This window comes from Clupea harengus, chromosome 8, assembly GCF_900700415.2.
Source record: "Clupea harengus chromosome 8, Ch_v2.0.2, whole genome shotgun sequence".
NCBI lineage: Eukaryota > Metazoa > Chordata > Actinopteri > Clupeiformes > Clupeidae > Clupea > Clupea harengus.
In genome coordinates, this window is record NC_045159.1 from 21157442 (window position 1) to 21179284 (window position 21843).

Below are 21843 nucleotides of genomic sequence, written 5' to 3' on the forward strand. Positions count from 1 at the left end.
TTTGGATAAAAGCATCTACTAAATGAATACATGTAAATGAGGTGGGTGCTTTCCACAGAAAATGTACATTGTCACAACCACCAGAAATGTGTCCCTCGGGCAATTTAGATGTAGATAGGATGATGAATGCACACCTATTTCCTGAGGGGTCGACCGTTTACATGAAAACAACTTTTATCTTTTCTGAGTCATACCTCCTGGAGCAAATAACCACAAACTAGGACTGTCATTCCCAATGTACCCAGGTCAGCCCTATGACCCGACCCAAAGGCCCAACACAAGCGGTACAGATAACTGCCATCTAGGACAGCACAGCAAACAACCATGTTACAGTTTTTTCCAATCATTTTAGTTCTTGTACCTATACCATGTTCACATTCCCAAAACACTTAACACATGGAGCACACCAGTAGACCATGTGAACCAAACTGTGGATACTTGCCCCTATGCTTAGATACAAATGCTGGCAATGACACCTTCTTCCAAAATTCGTGGATACCTGTCCCATTCAATGTTCACTACCAGAAAAACACTGTGGAACTAAAGCATTTTTTGCCAATGTTTAGATACTCTGTTCAGAACAGTTAACTTTCAGTTCAAGACCTTACTTACAGTAATTTAGATCACTGTAGATGGAAAGATGCTTTGTTTAGACAGACAAATTAAATTATATGCTTGAATAAGAAAAAGTATTCTTAATTTAGCAGAAAGTTTATTTAGATTATTTAGTTTGTTTTGGCTTGCAGACTTCACACTATCTCTAATAGTAATAGAGTGTATAGAAGGCAAACATAGATGTAACTATTCCTGAAAAGTTGTTTCCACTATTACAGTACTGCTCTTTATGTAAGTCATAGGCTATCAGTGAAAGACAGTGATTGAAGAATGCAATTCTTCAATTTACAGTAATTACAGTAAATTTGCCACACTCAATTTTGACATCTATTGTGAGAGGCAAACCGACATATCAACACTGTCTTCAGATACTTGGCTTGGATTGACGTATTTCCAAGATGCAATGCAGAGGAGAATGTTACCGTAAATGCGAAGTTCAAACATGTAAAAGTTTGACACCAAATGCAGAGGACAGAATGGATCAGCATTACTGTAGGGCTACAGCAGACTTCTAGTGGTATTACAGTACTTTGGTAGACTGTATCTTGTGTTGATGTATGTAATTTACTGCATTGGAAATACTGCAGTAAATACGTAGCATATTCATGCCATTTTGTTGTAATGTAGTAAGCCTATATAGTGCAGTAACACATGCAATTCTAGAATATGGCTGTAATGAAACATATTGCAGCATTTTAGAATTATTTCTTTACTGTCATATTATAAACTTTATTACTGTAGTCCAAAGAAGTGTTTGTCTGTGTGTGTTTTTTCTCTTTTTTGAATGCAACACTACATTAATCTATGCTAAACTGGAGGACACAGCAACATCTTATAGATGCAATTAGCAATGCTTCAAGTTAGTGTTTTTTAGGTCATTCTACTCTGAGAGGGAACATGTGTTAAAGTTACGGCAGAATTTTTGTGGTGTGGTTGTTGTAGTGCATTTTGCACCAAAAGTTAACTGATATGCAGAGGTGTGTGTCTGTAAAGCCCACTGTGTTAAGTGTTTGGGAAAAGTATCCATGGTATAGGTACAAGAACTAAAATGATTGGAAAAAACTGTAAGATGACTTCTGGTCCACTGAAAAATCACACTTTTCCCTTTAATGATGCACAATGTGCCTGTTCTGTAAAAAAAAACACATTGCGTACTTCCCTCTAGGTGAGTGTGTTAGGTCAAGAGTTTCTGTCCCCTCTGGTCAGACAATTAGTTTCAGTGGCATTTAGGCCTTCCTTATTTTCGTATCCTTTTTCAGCAGTAGTTCCGGGAACTCTTAAATCCAGTGCAAATAAAGGAAGCAATTGGGTGTAGTAGTACATGCTATTATACTTGCATGTGATAGTTTTTGAAATATAAAATGAAAGTTGTCGACGTTATCAAACTTATTTCTTTTAAGCTTTGTCCGTTTTTTTGATGGAGACCAGGGTTGTGATCCATTGTAGAGGCATACTCTCTGCCTGTGTGCTGTTTTAATGTACATTTTACTTGGAGTGTGTGCTCAGATAGGTTGTACTGTATGATCAAGATGAGCCAACTTGGCATATTTGAAGCAGCAGTAAGGAGATCTGGTTTAAAACTAGCAAGCTAACTACCACCACCAACAGCCCAGTGTGAACTGACAAAAGCTTGCTGAAATGCTAGCTTGTGTCTTTTGGAAATACCATACTGTGAAAGCTTTTTTGTGATTTCTGTGGTGTGCTTCAGCCCGAAACACAGAACTATAAAGTGCATATCCTGGAAGACAAGCTTTGACAAGACAGCTTTATTTATCTATCTTTCACACACACGCATGATCAAAACTAGTTGCCAACAAAAAGTCACGTAAAATGTGGCAAATTGTTGCATAATGTTGCTTTAAAGTGTGCCCACTTCAGAAAGAAGGTTGATAGGTGAAAATTCATCCTAGTTACTTCAGGACTCCGGAGTTGTCAATCAGTTTATTTATTCAACAAGAACAATTGCAATCGGGCTCACTCCCAGCACAAGGCTGAAAGTGAAGCAATGAAAAACACATCGCACAAGGTTTATATAGACAGAAGTTTAGCGTTCAGTAGGGATAACCACGTGGTGGTTCTCTGACGTCCGAGGCTCCCTATATTGCAAGGATGGCAGTTTTGCACAAGGTCGGAAGAAGCTTATCACCTCTGGTCTAAACATGCTCTTGTACAAATGCAGACTAAGTGGCACCTAATATTCTGAGTTACACACACGCAAAAAACACAGAAAAGCCATGTTCCTGCTTACATAAGTACATGATTCATGTAAGGTATTTAATAATACAAGGCACTTGATTATTATATTCTTGTCATTAACAGTGTTTCGAAATTATCTCCATCAAAGGTTTTGATTCCCAATCAGTAGAGTTTCAGCACAGGGCAGACCCATCCCACATATAGCAGTAGATAGCTTTTGGCTTCACTGCAGCAATTAAACAAATTACACATGCTATTTATTTATAAAACAGGAATTATACATTTAAACATTCAAACTTAAAAAAATGACCTCATTCTTTTGTACCTTGGAGTTATGTTATTCTGGTCTGTCCACCAAATCCCTCAGCAAACCACAACACAGTGCATGACTGATGCACCAATGACCTGTTCTGTACCAATGACATAAACTTCCCATAATAACACACCTTTTCTCTCCCCGTGACATACACTTCCCATAATGTCCAGCATTCAATTCAAGCGATTCGTCATCATTGTCACATACAATGAACTGAATGTACTTGACTTGACCCTTGCCAAACCTCTTTTCCAGCATACACCCCCAACACCTTTAAGAGCCCGGGCTGACACTCTTGGCACAGGCTGCACAGGCTGACACTCTTGGCCCAGGCTGACACTCTTGGCACAGGCTGCACAGGCTGACACTCTTGGCCCAGGATGACACTCTTGGCACAGGCACAGCTGTCTGGTGGGGGAGCCAAAGCCATTGTTGCTCAAGTTTGTTGTGTTTCAAAGCTGAGCTTACATGTACAAGTACATTTTCACCTAAATGTAATTAATATTAAACACTCACTCTAATCTGTGTTTTATCTTGTGCTCAGCAATCTCCTGCTTTTTATCTTACTTGTAATTGTGTACATTCATCTTTCGTTGTTTACTCTTTGATTAAAATTTTTATCTTTTGTTTGAATATGTATTTCACTTGTTAAAACTTTACACTAGGTTTGATAAAAGGTGCTATATAAACAAACGTTATTCTTTTTGTTTATATATATATTCCCAAGGCATTGAAGATAGTATGAAGAAGTATTTATTAGTTTCAGATCTGTGAATTCTGAGCCTAATGGGTGCTAAGATGCTAAAGTGACTTTAATGGGCTTGTATTGATGGTTTTCTAAGAAATTCAGCAATTAATACAAAAGATATTTCAATGAAATTCGACAGAAACTGTCAATGGTGTCATGTACCAAAGGAAATCTTGTTGAGTTGGAGAGAGGATTTCAGGGTCCGCTGCCTACTTCGGTCTCAAGGCCTTTCATAACTTTAGAAGAACAACAAAATAAAGTAATAACACAATAACAACAAACTAGATATTACTCTGAAAAAGATGGTAATCCCCTAAGAGGTAACCTTATATGGGCATCTCTTTGTTGAGTATTTGTGTTGCTGTGTGACTAACTCATGGGAATAAAAAAAGTCCCATCCCCCCCTTTTAACGGCAGGAAGAAACTCAGAAACCAGCTTAGCCGGTTAGATGGTGGTGTTTGTGTGTCAGGCCCCACCCTTTACAAAGGCTCACCCTAAGGACCTTGCCTAACACTGTGTGAGCGACACTTGACAAAGAGAGAGCAGCTTGAGAGCACCTTCTCAAGGATATTTTTGAAAGTAAGGAAGATTTGTACGGATACACGGAGACAGCATGGTGTCTGCTGGGTTTCAGATGCTGGGTTCCGCTCTCGGCATCATCGGCTGGATCGGCGCCATTATAGTGTGTGCCCTACCGATGTGGAAAGTCACTGCGTTCATCGGCGTCAGCATCGTGACGGCACAGACGAGCTGGGAGGGCATCTGGATGAACTGTGTCCACCAGAGCACGGGCCAGATGCAGTGTAAAGTCTACGACTCCATGCTGGCTCTTCCTCAAGACCTGCAGGCGGCCCGCGCCCTCATCATCATCGCCATCATCGTCGGCATCTTCGGCATTCTGCTCTCGGTGGCGGGCGGCAAGTGCACCAACTGCGTGGAGGACGAGCGTGCCAAAGCCAAAGTGGGTGTTACTTCCGGCGTGGTCTTCATTATTGCTGGCGTCCTGTGTATGGTGCCGGTGTGCTGGACGGCCCACACAATCGTCCGCGACTTCTACAACCCGCTGGTCAACCAGTCCCAGAAGCGCGAGCTGGGGGCCGCTCTCTACATCGGCTGGGGGGCCTCGGCCCTCATGATCATCGGAGGGGCCCTCCTGTGCGCCAACTGCCCCCCGAAAGAAGAGGGCGGCTACTCCGCCAAATACTCCGCAGCCCGTTCCCAGGCCTCAGCACCCTCCAATAAGGACTATGTGTGATCAGTGTCTGGGAGAGCCATGGCTTCCCCCCCTCCAGAGGTAGTTTTTTTGGGACAGTCTTGTTGGCCTCCAGTTGAGTTGCAGTCAAACATTTTGTTAAAATGGTTTTACATGGTTTACAAATGGAGATGGACATGTGACCACTCCTGTGGTGAAGAATACTCAGTTTCACTCACGCAATACAGGGGAGTGGCCAGAACACAAAGGAAGTGCTTGTTGGGGGGGGGGGGGGGGTACAATAGAATATCAGATCAATAAGTCAACAATCTTTGTTCAGAATCATTTGTTAAATTTAGATGCAGGTCAGACTGCTGTGTTTACTCTGTGTTTCACTATGACTTTGGTGACAAAAGCCATTTAAATACACATATTCAGCTTGATATTGTCAGTCATACTGTGGTGATAACTTTGTGTTCCAGTCTTAAGAAAATCCATTTGAACTTCTCTCTCCAGTCATAAATGGTGTATATTTGATACTTTTGTACCGTCTGTAAATATGTGTTATTGTTTTTAGTCTTCAAAATATCTTTTACAGAGTTCATGTGATCTGATGATGGGACTTGGTCAATAAATTCTTTGTTAATATTTCTATGGGACTGACTTGTTAAAATATGTTTACACAACAAGAACATTCTACGTTCACATTCAATTTTTACCAACGATCTTTACTAAACTTTAAATTTGAAATCATTATGTTGATCAAAGACACCATAATCATAACCTTATCTGAGTCAAATAAATGGTATAGGGGCTCAGTCAAGTCTGAAACAGGTTCTAGTTTATGTGTGGCTGGTCCACACATTACCAAACTATGTGCATTATGTGCAACTGGTAAACCTGTTATTTTCCACCCGGCACAAGATGGAGGTGTGAGTTGTGAAGAAGTTCTGATCTCAAGGTGTAATACTACATCAGGCTACTTCTAGATCACACTTTACATGTCCCTTGTCCAGTGGACCGAAATATGACATTTATTCTACAATGTTTTAGTAGAATTATTCAACACAGTGCATTTATGAGTGCTTTACTATCCATCACTTTTTTTTTAAACCTTCACCTTACCTTTTGTATAACAAGTATACCGAAGTTATTACTGAATGTGGGCCTAAATATAGGCTATTCATTGTAATGGACCAATCAGAACATAGTGTCAGTGAGAGAATGAGTGTCACAATTCCTGACAGAAATAGCTATTAGAATCCAACAATGGTAGAGCATGCATTCTTGACTAAGTGTAAAAACCATTTAGCATCTATGGCCTGAGAGCCTAAATGTTGAGGTACTTCAGACACTTTTGTATGTAAAAGGAAATAAAAGACCAATGACGAAACCCTTCATCTTTGCTTTCTCTGTATTGTGACTTTTTGCCATTGACCGTTTTGTGTGGGAGAGGAGGTCCCTCTATCCACATAAATAAATGGGCAGAACGTCCATATTTGTAAGTATGCATAAGTGCAAGGTTTAAACACATAGTGGAGAGTACTTTAACAGCACACTAATTATACACAAAAAAATAGTATTTTAAGATGGCTGGAACAAGCATTTGCACCTCACTAAAAGGCCCAGTGTAAATGTGTTGGGTTGGGGGAACAGTGGTTAGTGTTCCCGCCCTCCAAGCGGCTGAGCTGGGTTTGCCTCCAGGCCACTGCAAGGTGCCTTTGTAAGTGCCTTTGGGTAAAAGCACATGCTAAATACCTCGTCCAAAAAACTATATATATGCACAATATAATATATAAACCATATGACGTGCTGAAATAGGGATACAATGACAATATATATATTAAAAAGAGGCTAAATCCGTGAACCTGGTGTAGATTATTTGTTGTTGTTGTTTGTTGTTGTTGTCCTCAGTAATTCAGTAAAATCTGTAGCTTTTCCATTGTGTGGATCCTTTGTTCCTTACGTACAGAACGATCAATTCAAACAAATCTGTCAATTTATCAGAATTTCACATCACGTTTCTGTGGCAGCCATTACATGAATAATGTACCAGCTTATGGAACTGGACCATCTCCTAAATATAAAAATATAAGTTTCCACCAAAAGGCTGATAAGGCAGGATCACATGATCTAAGAGAAGATCTTGACATGTGGTCATTACATTGTGTTAAACAAAAAACAAATACACAAACAAACATATAACCGTATGTAACATTTGAAAACAGTTGAAAAGGCATTGATCACGGATTGCAGCAAAATCTTTATCTGAGGCTATGGCTACAGGCTATGCATGCATACATCCTTGTAAGTTGAGAGCACCATTCACCACTGCACATTTCTGTTTGAATCAACTCCACCATTTCCAGTTCCAATCTTCACAAGGTTCTGTTGGATTGGTGTTGCAAGATGCTAAAGTCTTTGCACAGAATCAATCAATCCTCAATGAATCCAATTGACTGATACCTCTTATCAATACTATTAACGGTTTAATACCCCAGTTCCTATAAGCATAACAGTGTTTGACATACTCCACAGTGTCTCAGTCTTTTCCAAATATATGTCCACACACTGACTGGGTTGATGGGTGAAACTGGAGGGCTATAGGGTTTGGTGTCAGGCCTCTGTGAACCCAACAGAACTGAATAGAGAGCTGTGATATCGTGTTTCAGCTTTCCTTCAGGGTTTGGGGACAAAGGAACAAGGGGGACCACACCCACTGGCTTGATCTATAAAGCCAGACCCCTGCGTCTCAGGTGATCCCTTCTCACCATCGACCTCATGCAGTGATGACCTGCCAGTCGCCCTGAAAGGCCCGCTTTACAGTTGAAGGAGCAGGGACCGAACACGAGCATGGCGTCACAGGGGCTGCAGATCTTGGGCATTATGCTGGCCATGATCGGTTGGCTCGGCAGCATAATCACCTGCGCGATGCCGATGTGGCGGGTGACGGCCTTCGTCGGAGCCAACATCGTGACGGCACAGGTCATCTGGGAGGGCCTGTGGATGACCTGCGTGGTGCAGAGCACGGGCCAGATGCAGTGTAAGGTCTACGACTCCATGCTGGCTCTGCCTCAGGACCTGCAGGCGGCGCGCGCCATGACGATCATCGCCATCATCGTGGGCATCTTCGGCGTGCTCATGGCCATCGTCGGCGGCAAGTGCACCAACTGCCTGGAGGACCAGAGCGCCAAGGCCAAGGCCTGCATCGTCTCTGGCATCATCTTCACCATCGCCGCCTTCCTAGTTCTGGTGCCAGTGTCCTGGTCGGCCCATACGCTGATTCGCGACTTCTACAACCCGCTGGTGACTGCTGCGCAGCGCCGGGAGCTGGGGGCCGCGCTCTACATCGGGTGGGGCGCCTCGGGGCTCCTACTGATGGGAGGGGGGCTCCTCTGCTGGAACTGCCCCCCCAGAGACCACCAGGCCTACGGAGCGGCCCAGTACGTCCCAGCCAGGTCCAAAACCTCAGGGGATTACGTGTGAGGTGTACGGCCACAACCAGGTGATCCATACTGCAGGGGGCTGAGGTCTCTGAGGACTGTGAGGAGAAGTAACTTTGTTTCTTATTTGTATCATTTTTGTTTCTTTCACTTACATGCAAACACTTATTAGTAAATGTAGTGTCAAAATAAAAGCACTTTTCTTCTTCAAAACAAAAGTCTGGTTATTTTACTCATCCTCAAGTGCACTGAGCAAATCTTAAGTGCATTGAACTGCGACAACAACTATTTTGGGAGAGTTCGTGCAAGACTACACAGCTTTGGTTTGATTCCTGTGTTACTGGTATGTGTGAGTTGATACAGATTTCATAAAGTAACCTGATCGATCATGTAGCTTCAAGCTAGAAGATTCAGTTCCTTTAGGTAGGTAATATCAGAGAGCAACTGGAATAACCTCTCCGTCTGCTATCATTGTGCCTTGGCTTGGAGTGAAGGGGCTATCAGTACAGACAAGTTTAAGATAGTATAAAGAACTCACACAAAGCACCAGGGAAGGTGTCCTTTGTCATAGAGCTATTGTGTTGGAGTTTCGAGTAAGAATAATGTCTCTCTCTCCCTCTCTCTTCCTCTCTCTCTCTTTCTCCCGCTCTCTCCCTCTCTCTCTCCCTCCCCTGGTTTGTTTTTCAGAGGAACGTAGGTAATGATTTGTGACAGTCTAGTTTGGATCCTAACAAGCCAGTTGTTACAGACACAAATAGACAAGCAAGGACTTCTGCCCCGATGCATACTGTCATTTTATATAATCTGATAATAATACTGTCATATTATATAATCTGATTAAAATGCATCCATATACCATGTGATTCATTACATTTATAATCCATTATAAAGCGATAGATTTACAATCAAATTAAATTAGGCCACTTGAAATTAGGCAGGCATATATTTCAAAATTTCTAGATTTGTATTCATACAATAATGAACTTTGCACACAAGATCTTGAATTCAATTAGTCATTATTGTGGTTTTCAAATGGGGTATTGTGTGAATTAAAGTACTGAGTTAACTGCAATGTTTTAACCATGTTGAACTTCACACATTTTTAACATTCACATAGGAACTCACTTGCATAAATTAAATCAAAGTTAAGTGACCTTTAAATCCTATCCAGAGTCATAAAATCATAAAATATGTAAATGGTGTTGGAGTAGGCATATGACAAGCTCCTGTGCTGAAAATGGGTGATGCGGTGTCTGTTATTTCTTGTGTCAAGTCATATGAGGACACAGACAATACTTCCCTCGGGATTAATAAAGTATCCATCTATCTACAGTATCTATCAGGTTATGTCTGTGTAATCAGACAATTTGCTAACATGTCTGTTTGGGACAATAGACCTAATCACATTTAAAACAATATACTTTGTACATAAAGAGGTTTTACACAAACACATTTCATGCAGAATGAAATCCCAAACTGAAAGAACAAGTCTGTGGTTTGGTGGGGAAAGTACCTGGAAGAAGAACCCTTTAGTGCATTCCTGAAGGGTTGGAGGTCAATCTGACTACACCTGACCAAGAGTAGTAGCTAAAGTACTGGTTGGAGGGCTGCAGCACACTTTCAGGCTTTTAAAAGTGTTGAGCTAACAGCCATGCTAAATCAAGGGGATGGTGTGTTCCCTGCCACTCAGGGCTCATGTGTCACGCCCCAAGGCTCAGAGACTAAACAATCATTTGCACCCCTCCCCCCTGCTTTCTGGAGCACAACAGGTTACTAGACATCCATCCATCCATCCATCCATCCATCCATCCATCCATCTATCCATCCATCCCCCTCCCCTATAGACACTACTGTATATAACACTGCTGCTACTCCCCAGAAGAAACTTGTGACGCAGACAGGAATCAGTCATTGATTCACTGACTCATATATCATCTTTTTGGGATTACTATAAACCTACATTAAGAATATTTCAGAAAACCAAATAACTGTTCCTTCTGAACACTCAACTGCACTGGACTCTTGTAACTCAATCCCTTCAGTGGAAATGCGCTAAATCTTTTCGTATAAAATTCAGGAGACACAGCGTGGATGTGAAGGGGTGCACCTGTTCTGAGCTCGTAGCCTCAGCATTCAAACATGAACCATTTTCTAAGCCCCAGTCACCTGCGCTCCTCCCCCGTCCCCTCTTTCTCACTAAGCATAACAAACAATCCGGTCTAACAGGAAACATGAGCACCACGAGGAAATCTCCTCCCTCTTTTCAGCCTCTTTTCTCTCTTTTCTTTCACTCTGTCTCCCTCTCCCTCCCTCCTACACACACAGAGACAGACACAAACATTCTCTCTCTCTGTCTCTCTCTTTCTCTCCCTCCTATACACACACAGACACACACAAACATTCTCTCTCTCTCCCTCCTACACACACACAGACACACACAAACATTCTCTCTCTCTCTTTCACGCCCCACAAGACCTGCTGCACAACTAAAAAGTTGGTCAAACTCTGTCAATAATCGGAGGTAACTGCGCACCGTGGCTGAATATGTCTCACTGTCGCTTCTGCTTTCAGAACTGGAATCTTTTTTAACTTTGTCCTGGAAACCAGAGCTGGAGCATGGTGAGCCGACAGATCCTGGCCTTCGTGCTGGCCCTCATCGGCTTCCTGGGCACCATCCTGATCTGTGCGCTGCCCATGTGGAAGGTGACGGCTTTCATCGGGGCCAACATCGTGACCGCCCAGGTGTTCTGGGAGGGCCTGTGGATGAACTGTGTGCTGCAGAGCACCAGACACCTGCAGTGCAAAGCCTACGACTCTCTCCTCGCTCTTCCCCAGGACCTGCAGGCATCACGGGCCCTGGTGTGTGTCTCCATCGCCGTCGGCGTGGCGGCCATTTGCCTGAGCGTGCTCGGGGCCCGGTGCACAAACTTCTACAGAGACGAGAGGACCACCAAGGCTCTGATAGGCCTCTCCGCGGGGATAGTGTTCATGGCGGCTGGGGTGCTGTGCCTCGTGCCCGTGAGCTGGTCAGCTCACGTCATCATCACAGGTTTCTATAACCCCCTGGCCACGGAGGGGAGGCGGGGGGAGCTGGGGGCCGCCATCTACGTGGGCTGGGTGTCTGGGTTCCTCCTCTTCCTGGGGGGAGGGATGCTCTGCAGCACCTACTCGCAGAGATGCTGCTGAGAACTAACTCACCACTGAGACCAAACAACGAACTGGACCTCCAGTTAGAATGGATGGAACATATTCACGAGGCCAAACTTTTGTGGGCTTTTTTTAGATGTCTCAATGTCAGCAGTTATCTTAGCCATTATAGAGATGCCAACCTGTGATTCCAACCTGTGATGCCAGTGCCATTACATTTACCGTAGACTGTGGATGTAATAAGAGACATGGGAGTGGAGAACCAGCCTAGTATGACTGTAACAGTAGATGTTTACAAATGTTTTCTTGTATATTTACATTTTTTAATCTGTGATTCTAGCATTATTTAACTTGAGCTAAACCTTCAGTCATAAAACTGACATACCCATGTCATTGATGTGTCATCTGGTTAGTCATCATGCCAGTGAACATTAAACCCTGTGACGGTGACCGATGATTGTGACATGACAGTGTTCAATCGGAATCATAATCTCTAGAAGTCATGACACGTTTTGTAACATGTCATTGTTAGACATGTTTATGGCATATATATTATATCACTGTTAGACATGTTTATGGCATATATATTATATCATTGTGAGACATGTTTATGGCATATATATATTATATCATTGTTAGACATGTTTATGGCATATATATTTTGTGGCCTCAAGTAGAGAAAGTAGCAGTTTTTATATATCTAGCCATCCAAAATCTTTATGAAGTCAAAATCTTTATGTAGTCAAATGTTTATATGAAGTCAAATGTTTGTATTTCTAAATGTCTAATTCACTGCACCCTTTCAGAATGATTTGTAATGCTAACAAAGTGCAACTATGTTACCCTTTTATTGTAAAGAAATAAAGGAAATCATATTTTAGTACTTTAAGAACTGTCTGTGCAATTACATTCTTCTTCCTAGGTCAACAGCTCAGCTATTTCTGGTCTACTGTTGCAAATCTTGCTGTTTCTTCCCCAGTCCCCAGTCCTCAGTCCCTGGCACTCATTTAGTCTCATAACAGGAAACAAGAAACATGAGCACCACGAGGAAATCTCCTCCCTCTCTTCAACCTCTCTCCCTTTCTTTCACTTTCTTTTCCCCTCCCTTGCTCTCTCTTGCACACACACATGTACAAATATACTCTCTTTCCCTCTCTCTCACTCTCTCTCTCTCTCTTTCACTTCCCACAAGATCTGCTGTACAACTAAAAAGTTGGTCAAACTCTGTTGATAATCGGAGATTACCGCGCACCGTGGCAGAATGTCACTCCCTGTCACTTATGTTGCTCTTTTTATATCTGTAATCTTTTTTATATTGGTCCTGAAAACCAGGAAGTGCCAACAGCTCCTGGCCTTCGTGGTGGCGCTCATCGGCTTCCTGGGCACCGTCCTGACCTGTGCGCTGCCCATTTGGAAGGTGACGGCTTACGTCAGCGGCAACATCGTGACAGCCCAGGTGTTGTGGGAGGGCCTGTGGGTGAACTGTCTGCTGCACAGCACGGGACACCGGCAGTGCAAAGCCTACGACTCTCTCCTCGCTGTTCCCGAGGACCTGCAGGCGGCCCGGGCCCCGATGTGCATCTCCATCGCCGTCGGTGTGGCGGCCATATTCCTGAGCATGCTCGGGGCCCGGTGCACAAACTCCTACAGAAACGAAAATATCACCAAGGCTCTGATGGTCCCCCTCGTGGGGATAGTGTTCATGGCGGCCGGGGTGCTGTGCATCGCGACCGTGAGCTGGTCAGCTCACGTCACCATCACGGGCTTCTATAACCCCCTGGCCACGGAGGGGAGGCGGGGGGAGCTGGGGGCCGCCATCTACGTGGGCTGGGTGTCTGGGTTCCTCCTCTTCCTGGGGGGAGGGATGCTCCGCCGCACCTACAGATGCTGCTGAGAACTAACTCGCCACTGAGACCAAACAACAAACTGGACCTCCAGTTAGAATGGCTACATATTCATGAGGCCAGACTTTTGTGAGTTTTTTCAGATGTTTTTTCAGATGTTCGTGATCTCAACATTGTTAAAAAATGTATCAATGTCAGCAGTTATCTTAGCCACTATAGTGATGCCAGTGCTATGACATTTACCGTAGACTGTGGATATCACAGATAGGACAGACACGTCAAAGATTCTCGTTTTTAAGAAAGGAAAGTTGTCTTTAGTTTACTGTTGACTGTAGAGGACTGATTTATGAGGAGACATAATAAATCATTTGCACCCCCCAAGAGACATGGGAGTGGAGAATAAGCCTATTATGACTGTAACAGTAGATGTTTACAAATGTTTTCTTGTACATTTAAATTATTTAATCTGTAAATCTAGCATTATTTTACTTGAGATCACATGTGTATATATTTATGTCATAAGATGCCATATCATTAAACACTGTGACGGTGACCGGTGATTGTGACGTGACAGTGTTCTATCGGAATCCTAATCTGTAGTCATGACATGTTTTGTATCACGTCATTGTAAGACATGTTTATGGCATTTTTATTATATCATTGTAAAACATGATTATGGCATATACAGTTTGTGGCCTCCAGTGGAGAAAGTAGCAGTTTTTATATATCTAGCCATCCAAATGTTTATATGAAGTCAAATGTTTCTATGAAGTCAGAAGTTTTTTATGATTGTTATTCACCAAAATGCCAAAGAAAATTCCTTGTTAAACTTACTTGGCAATAAAAAAGATTCTGATTCTGAAGTCAAATGTTTGTATTTCTAAATGCCTAATTCACTGCACCCTTTCAGAAGGATTTTTAATGCTAATCAAGTGCAGCTATGTTAATGAAATAATATTTTAGGACTTTAGGAACTGTCTGTACAAATACATTCTTCTTCCTAGTCCAACAGCTCAGCTATTTCTGGTCTACTGTTGCAAATCTAGCTGTTTCAGGTGGAATGAAATCATTGGTGAGACCCTCTGTCATCTCGTTTTTGTCTGTGGGGTCAACCAGAATGGCCATCTAAGTTTTCTACCAATCTATTGGTGACTACCCATAATGCCCACCTAAGTCTTCTACCAATCTATTGGTGACTAACCATAATGGCCATCTAAGTCTTCTGCCAATCTATTGCAGCCTAACCATAATGGCCACTGGTCAAAGACACCTCTTGCATGTTGTGATCCCAGCTCTGTTCTAAGTGAGTGAAACTCAGGGCAGCAATCACACACAGTATTTGTTCTAATTCAGTGATGGTATGACACGATTTAGTTTGTTTGTTTGTGAAGTTACTATTGGACAGGGATCCCTGCTAGATTAACACAGTGCCTGTGTCTTAAGGACACGAACAAAGCTCACCTTCTAAAGGCTTCAACCCAGATAGGGGACAACTGGGAGTAAATCACCATCAAGCAGGAGAGCATCTATTCCTAACCACCTTTTTGCTCATCCGAGGAAGGTGCAGAAAAACACTCTCTCTAACTACCCAGGGTGGGATGGAATTGGAGCTGAATGTCTTCTGTTAAAGACACACAGTTATGTAGTGTACCCATCTGCAGTGGTTAGCGTCACCCCTTTGAATGTGCTTGACCTGGGTTCGATTTCCGATTGCTGCAAGTTGACTGTAAGTTGCTTTGGATAAAAACGTCTGCTAAACACCTTCACATATTGGTATGTGGGAGTATGTGAAATTGGATTTTAGTCAAGTCCTTGTGACAAAATAACAAAAACACTTTGTCCAGTACATTGTATGAGGAAACACTGATGGACAAAAGAGCCTGAGAGTTCCATTAGGATAAGGAATCTAAGGTGTCGTATTGCAGTGCTCAGCAACAGGTGCAGATGACTGCATCAGTCCAAACCATCTTCTGAGACATCTTTAAGCCCTTTGCATCAATGAAAGTCCAATTTCATGAAGTATCTTCTTTCATGTTAATGCGTGTGTCTTTACACACTAAAACTTTTTTGTTTGTTTTTTATTGACTTACACATAAACAAAACACCATTGTTTTCAGAGGCCATCCTCTTGCCACACCCATGGTATCCTCTTGCTGGAGAAGAATCCTGTTGAGCTGGTACGGTGCCGTTTATGACAAGTGGGGGAGTGGTCTTCAACCTAGATCACACCTCCTTTTTCTCTCTCTCTCTCTATCTAGCTGTTTTCGTTTTTCACCTCTCATCTCGGTCACCCAAGAGGCCATGAAGCAGCAAACGGAAGTTGAGAGGGAGAGACGCTGGTAACCAGCAGGTTAGTCAGAGGAGCGAGAGAGAAAGATGGAGGCACCCGCACAGGTGTTCACGGGGTTAGGTGAGGAATGGCACAACTCAGGTAGGTGAGAAAACACTTGGAAAAGACTGCTTGAGAGCAGGAGACAAAGGACTACTCTGTCTGAGCTAAGCTAGTGACAAGGACAACAAAGAGCAGAGTGTGTTGATTGCAGAGAGCCGTTTCCGTGGGAACCATGGCCTCACTGGGCATGCAGATGCTGGCGAGCTCCCTGGCGCTGCTGGGGTGGGTGGGGGCTCTGCTGACTTGCATCCTGCCCATGTGGCGTGTGACGGCCTACATCGGCACCACCATCGTCACCTCGCAGACCATGTGGGAGGGCATCTGGATGACGTGCGTGGCGCAGAGCACAGGCCAGATCATGTGCAAGCCGTATGATTCCACGCTGGCGCTGGGCACAGACCTCCAGGCTGCCCGGGCACTGACGGTCATCGCCCTGTTGGTGGCCAGCGCGGGGCTCCTGCTCGCTTTTGTGGGGGGCAAGTGCACCCGCTTCCTGGATGGTGAGGGCAAGAGGACCAAGGCCCGAGTGCTCGTCGCCGCCGGAGGTACGCTGCTCGTCGCCGGGCTCCTGTGCATCATCCCGGTGTCGTGGACCGCCGGGGCGGTGGTGAAGGCCTTCTACAGCCCCCACATCACGGACTCCCAGCGCAGGGAGCTGGGGGGGGCCATCTACATTGGGTGGGGGGCGTCCATCCTGTTCTTCCTAGCGGGGGGGATGTTCTGCAGCACTGCCTGCTCTCGAGACGCCGCTGAGGACAACACCCCCTCCGTGAAGTATGTTCTTGTGCGCTCGTCCGTTAACGGCGGCTCCAGGCCCACCTCAGGACCCTCCGTGCGCTCCCAGCCAGAGGGAGGCCAGTGGGGAAAGCCACCGGTCATGGCCAAGCCCCTAGGCAGCCAAGCACCCTCCACATGGTCCCACAACAGCCAAGCACCCTCAACCAAGTCCCAGCTGAAGAGGCCTGTGTCAGCCCAGTCGGGGGTGAGCGAGGGGCCGTCCACCAAGTCCCAGCTGAAGAGGGCCGACTCCACGAAGAGCCTGGAGCTCTCCACCAAGTCTGAGCTCAACGAGACAGCTGCATTCGCAGACGAGGCACCACTTACTCCTACAAAGACTTACATCTGACTGTTTCTGCAAGGCACTGCCACAGTATATTCCTGTTAAAATGATGTGTCGTTGTACCAGTTATGCACTTGGACTTTGCACTCTTCTTGTGGGCCAGTCAAGAGTGTAAATATATATTTAAAATTAAGCTGTTAATGTACATATGTTTTTTTCCCTCAATGTTTAAACGTATGTGTGGTAAAATGAAGGAAGGCTAAGTGATGTCATTCACAGGCCTCTTGTGAGCTCTTCAGTGGTGATATGTAATACGATCACAAACAGCCCCACAACATCAGTGAATGGAAGTTATGACTGGTGCATTTCCTGTTGATGTTGCTACTTTTTCTTCTTTTTGAATGTCTTATATAACTATATGAATGTGAATTTTATTGCTATAAAAATAAAAGTTTAAGATCATTTCTGGCTGTAGCTTTTACATATTTTAACTTATTTGCCATAACCCAAGGAGTGCAACCAATTAGCATTACTATACAATAATTAAAAGGCTGGGTAAGTGAAAAGTTCAATGTATTACTTATTTATGAGCTCCTAGCCCATTGCACTGATACCCTCCCCCACATTCTTCCTGGTATCACCCTCCATTATGGCCTCAGCAAAGAGGAAGGGAATCGGTGGCGAAACAGGTTTGACAGAGAGTCACTGAATAAAGATGCTTTGCATTCTATCGGGAAGCTATGTATTTGCAAAGGATCAGATCGAGTTTCACTGGAAGCAAGCTGGAAAACATTTTGAGTCACGCTTCAATTTAAATGCTAAGTTTCATCAGACTTTGACATTAGGATGTTTGGTTGAGGAAAGTGTACGGTTAAGGAATACAATGGCACAAATACAAATACACTGCCTGAGCCAGCAGTAGGGCATATATATATATGAATTTGATTAGATGTTGATGCAGTTACAACCATACTACAAGGGGAAGACATGGGATAGCAGGGAATCAACTTGAGTTTTGTAATTAATGGTTTGACATGTTTTTAAGTATCTTCCACTAAGTTAATACACTGTCTTTTACAGTCTGACAGTTCGATGTCTTTTTTTGTGCTTCAACCAGGAAATCCACTCGAGATTAACATATCGTCGTCTACATCGGCAGCTTTTTATTGAAATGATCCCATTTGAACAGGCCAGTGTGAAACGGCAACAGGAACAGAAGAGGAAGGAGAAAAGGTTTCAGTATCAAATGAACAAAAACACTTAACTCCACAGAATGATCCAAAACTGACTAAATGAAAACAGAATATAACAACACAGTATAGTAATATTAATAGATTTGACCAGGACATATAGCAGCTTGTACAGGATACATTCCCCTTGCTGACTAAATGTTATTTTAATTGTACATTGCCTTTGGTTGGTAAATAACAAATAATTAGGACAACAGATTTCTCTCCCAACATTTGGAAACAAAATATTATATAATATATTACAACAACTAACCCTTGAACTTCCCTCTAAAAGGTGTACTGTTTAGACATAACACGCACTCATTCATAACATCTAAAGATGCAGGAACTAGAGTGTGATGAAAACATACTTAATTAAAAGGTAACTCATTGCTTCTATCTAGTGGTAGTCCTGTGTATAACAGCATTGGTCCTCCTTAATGGCAGCTAGAGTTATTCAATACATTACCATCTTCTAAATCAAACCAAAATCATTTCCCATTTGCAGTGTTGTTCAGTATACACTATATGTAAAGTAAAAGAATATATATAATATATATATAATTTTTTACATTACACTACCTTACAATTGTTTTTCAGACAATTGTTTTTCACTCTTTGCTTACAATGATCTAAAATCATTCACAGCCCCCTTATCATGCCACAGAGGGTCCAAACAGTCTTCCACATGTCCTAGCTGTGCAGGGCTTTTCTGTACAGATACACAGCCCCAGGTATGTACCCCGTCTCATGCTCCTGCACGGCTCTCTCCCACTCCTCTACCTCAGTGACGGACACACGGACCAGGCGTCCGTCTCTGGTCATCTCGTCCAGAGTGAGCTCCAGCTCGGCCTTGTACTCCAGGTTGTCAGGGTTTGCCCTGGTCGTCAAGCAGATGTACCCACCTGAAAACGGGTGCCAGAGCATGGCTTTATCTCTCTGGGTCATAAACAAATGATCTTGTATTAGGAAATCATTAACAGTCCTGTGGCATCTGAGGTTTATCCATGTAATAAAAGATATGTGATGATAGACTTACCGGTATTGATATGTAATGGCTACATGATGTCTATGATGTTCTACACTACAAATGTTTTTTGTCAGAGTTTGTATCAGTGGTGATATTCACCTGGTTTTGTGGCGACCCACAGCTCTTCAATGACAGACACTGGAACCTGCCCAACGCTCAGCGCTCCAACTATTACAACAATGTCATACGCCTCTACAAGAGATGAGGGGCAAGACAGAACCCAGAAGATGTGACAGAACAGAAGCAATTATCAATCTACAAGGTCCCTGTGGCTACAGTCACGTTTGAATGTTATGACTTGTCCTTTAATAATGTTTCAAGTATTACCCTGAAGAGAAATGTCGGAACGAAATGGAGAGACAGAGAGAAATCAGCACAGGGGTCATAGACGGGAGGATCAGGCCCCCAACGCACAGCGTCATTGCGTCATAGCAGTGCAGCCTTTTTGATTGGCCCATGCAGTATTGTACAACTTTACAGTTCTTGTGTTCACATGGCTTATAATACACTGACATACAATTGTCATATTCAGAGATCCAAATGATCAAAAGTTTGATTCAATGAGGTACAAAGTCCATGCACAGGCATACCAGCTTGTACAGGAAGTGGTTCAAGTCCGAGTACACACGGCCACAGGTCCTGATACAGTCCTGTCCTCCTGCACACTTCCAACATGGCTTCACTGCCATCCACGCCACTGAAATGCTGAAAACCCTTTTCTCTCAGCTGTGAAAACAAAAAGACCTTGAGTGAATGAGAAATGAGAACTGTGCAGGCTATATTTACTTGTGGTGTTATCAACAAATTGGACTTCCTTCTGTGTAAAGGAATTAGTGAAGCAATTATACAGAGTAATTATACGTACTTAATTATACTTCTACTTACTATTACATTCAACATGCAATTAGAACTCTGCACAACATCGGAAATGAACCCACTCCTACAGCCGTTGTTTATCCGACAAGCCTGCAACAGTGTTCATGTCAAAACTACCAGCCGCACTGGCCTCAACTTACTCCTGGCACTGAACGTGGCACAAGCACATCCCAACCTCATATCAATCTACTAACAGATGGTGTCACAAGTGTGCTTCGCTAAACCCTTGACACTGTTGCACCACTGAAAAAGAGAATAGGAAAACCAAAAACTCGAAAGAAAATGGTACTCCACCAATCTTGAGGTATTTCACCTGCCATGAAAGAATAGCCTTGTAAGCTATAAAAAAGCACTTTCTGATTCGGAATGGATTGAAAACAATAAAATCAACCCAAGGTTTCTCTTCAATAACAAAATAACAATAAGAGACAAATATTCCCAGTATCCTCCCCCTCCATGACCCTGTAGCCATTTCAGGATACACTATGACTACCTCTGTAACACCCTCATAACCTGGTGTGCTCCAAGAATCCTTCCATTGACCTCCCTGAACCCACTTCCTTGATCTCCTCATCTAAATCATCAACGTGCCTACTAGACCTCATCCCTACAAAACTTAAAAAATGCACTGCCCTTATTAAATGAGACACTACTTAAAGTAATAAACAATTCACTAATTTCATGATACGTTCTACAATCATAAGTCGTTATGATACTTGAATGCTCTCTCCCCATCTTATCCACGATCAATTTTGTATGCATCATGTAGACACCATCTTATGTTTGTATGTATCGTGTTCATGTATCATGTATATACCATCTTATCTTTGTATGTATTGTGTACCCCCCCTTTCTATTTGCACTAGGCCGGCTCCAAGCAGATGGCCCACAGACGTATTGTCCCTGTGGCCTTTGTGCTTGCACCAGGGGGTTCAGGCTCTGTGCCTTAAGAACATTTTATAATTTAAGGGCCATTTACTCTTTGTATACAAGTTGTAAGATTTGGGTTGGAGTTGGAGTTGAGAGGTGCATCATATTATTGAAAAGCACTTTCTATTTTAAATAAAAATTCACCCTTATGAGGACACATAAAGTGTAAAATAGAAAATTGTATTTGTTTACCTTAACACTGACTAAGCCGGTCCCACAGGCCACATCCAAAACCTTTGCACTGCCCTTGTCACCTTGGACGTGTGACGCAATGCATTCTGTGGCTAGACTCGGAGCACGATAGTCCAATAGAGCTACGTCCTGTGGGAGATAACATCTACTGGAGTTCAGATGAACAGTGATACAGTAAGTGAGGTGTCCTCAAACAAAGAGAAAGAATATTCATCAATCATCACAAAGCCCCTGAGACGAGAGTGACCCTCCCTCTGCAGTTGGCTTGGCTTCCTCCCCATAATAAAAAGTAAAAAATAAGTTTCTTGAAAGACTACCGCTGCGGTCCCCGTTCCCCTTACTTTTATTTTCTCACCTCTTCATATTGCTCTGCCCACTTGTTGTAGAAACACACTTTATCCCGTGGTCCACTGTCTTCGTGTGCAGAAAGAATTACATTTTTCACATCTGTTAAGGTCCTCTTGTGCTCTCCCATTATGACTTGTCTGTGAGAGTCAGTGCAATACCAGCAGAAGAAAAATATGACAGGTTTACGATCCCTCATAACACAGCCAGCTCCAATGTTTCTTCTTCTAGTTGCGTGGTTTTCGTTTGCTTATAGCACGTTGTTTATCCATTAGGCTACTGCCACC

General features: G+C 43.2%; 6 protein-coding genes across 6 annotated transcripts; 5 read left to right on the forward strand and 1 right to left on the reverse strand.

The window, feature by feature from the left end:
• Positions 1 to 4294: 4294 nt before the first annotated feature.
• Positions 4295 to 5320, forward strand: LOC122133108 (claudin-4-like). Its single transcript, XM_042708536.1, has one exon. It carries the CDS (start codon positions 4490 to 4492, stop codon positions 5129 to 5131), a length of 642 nt encoding a protein of 213 aa, XP_042564470.1. The 5' UTR covers positions 4295 to 4489; the 3' UTR covers positions 5132 to 5320.
• Positions 5321 to 7921: 2601 nt separating this feature from the next.
• On the forward strand, positions 7922 to 8554 carry LOC122133109 (claudin-4-like). Its single transcript, XM_042708537.1, has one exon. It carries the CDS (start codon positions 7922 to 7924, stop codon positions 8552 to 8554), a length of 633 nt encoding a protein of 210 aa, XP_042564471.1.
• Positions 8555 to 10926: 2372 nt separating this feature from the next.
• Positions 10927 to 12448, forward strand: LOC105890503 (claudin-4-like). The gene has a single exon (XM_012816534.3). The coding sequence runs from the start codon at positions 11128 to 11130 to the stop codon at positions 11695 to 11697; it is 570 nt and encodes a 189-aa protein (XP_012671988.1). The 5' UTR covers positions 10927 to 11127; the 3' UTR covers positions 11698 to 12448.
• A 471-nt stretch (positions 12449 to 12919) lies between these two features.
• On the forward strand, positions 12920 to 14350 carry LOC105890448 (claudin-4-like). The gene has a single exon (XM_012816473.3). The coding sequence runs from the start codon at positions 12920 to 12922 to the stop codon at positions 13550 to 13552; it is 633 nt and encodes a 210-aa protein (XP_012671927.1). The 3' UTR covers positions 13553 to 14350.
• A 1716-nt stretch (positions 14351 to 16066) lies between these two features.
• On the forward strand, positions 16067 to 17816 carry LOC122133110 (claudin-4-like). Its single transcript, XM_042708538.1, has one exon. The coding sequence runs from the start codon at positions 16067 to 16069 to the stop codon at positions 17018 to 17020; it is 954 nt and encodes a 317-aa protein (XP_042564472.1). The 3' UTR covers positions 17021 to 17816.
• A 270-nt stretch (positions 17817 to 18086) lies between these two features.
• mettl27 (methyltransferase like 27) lies at positions 18087 to 21796 on the reverse strand. Its single transcript, XM_012816475.3, has 5 exons — positions 21567 to 21796; positions 21212 to 21340; positions 19804 to 19939; positions 19313 to 19405; positions 18087 to 19088 (listed from the first exon to the last, which is right to left on the reverse strand). Exons 1-5 carry the CDS (start codon positions 21753 to 21755, stop codon positions 18877 to 18879), a joined length of 759 nt encoding a protein of 252 aa, XP_012671929.2. The 5' UTR covers positions 21756 to 21796; the 3' UTR covers positions 18087 to 18876.
• Positions 21797 to 21843: the final 47 nt, after the last annotated feature.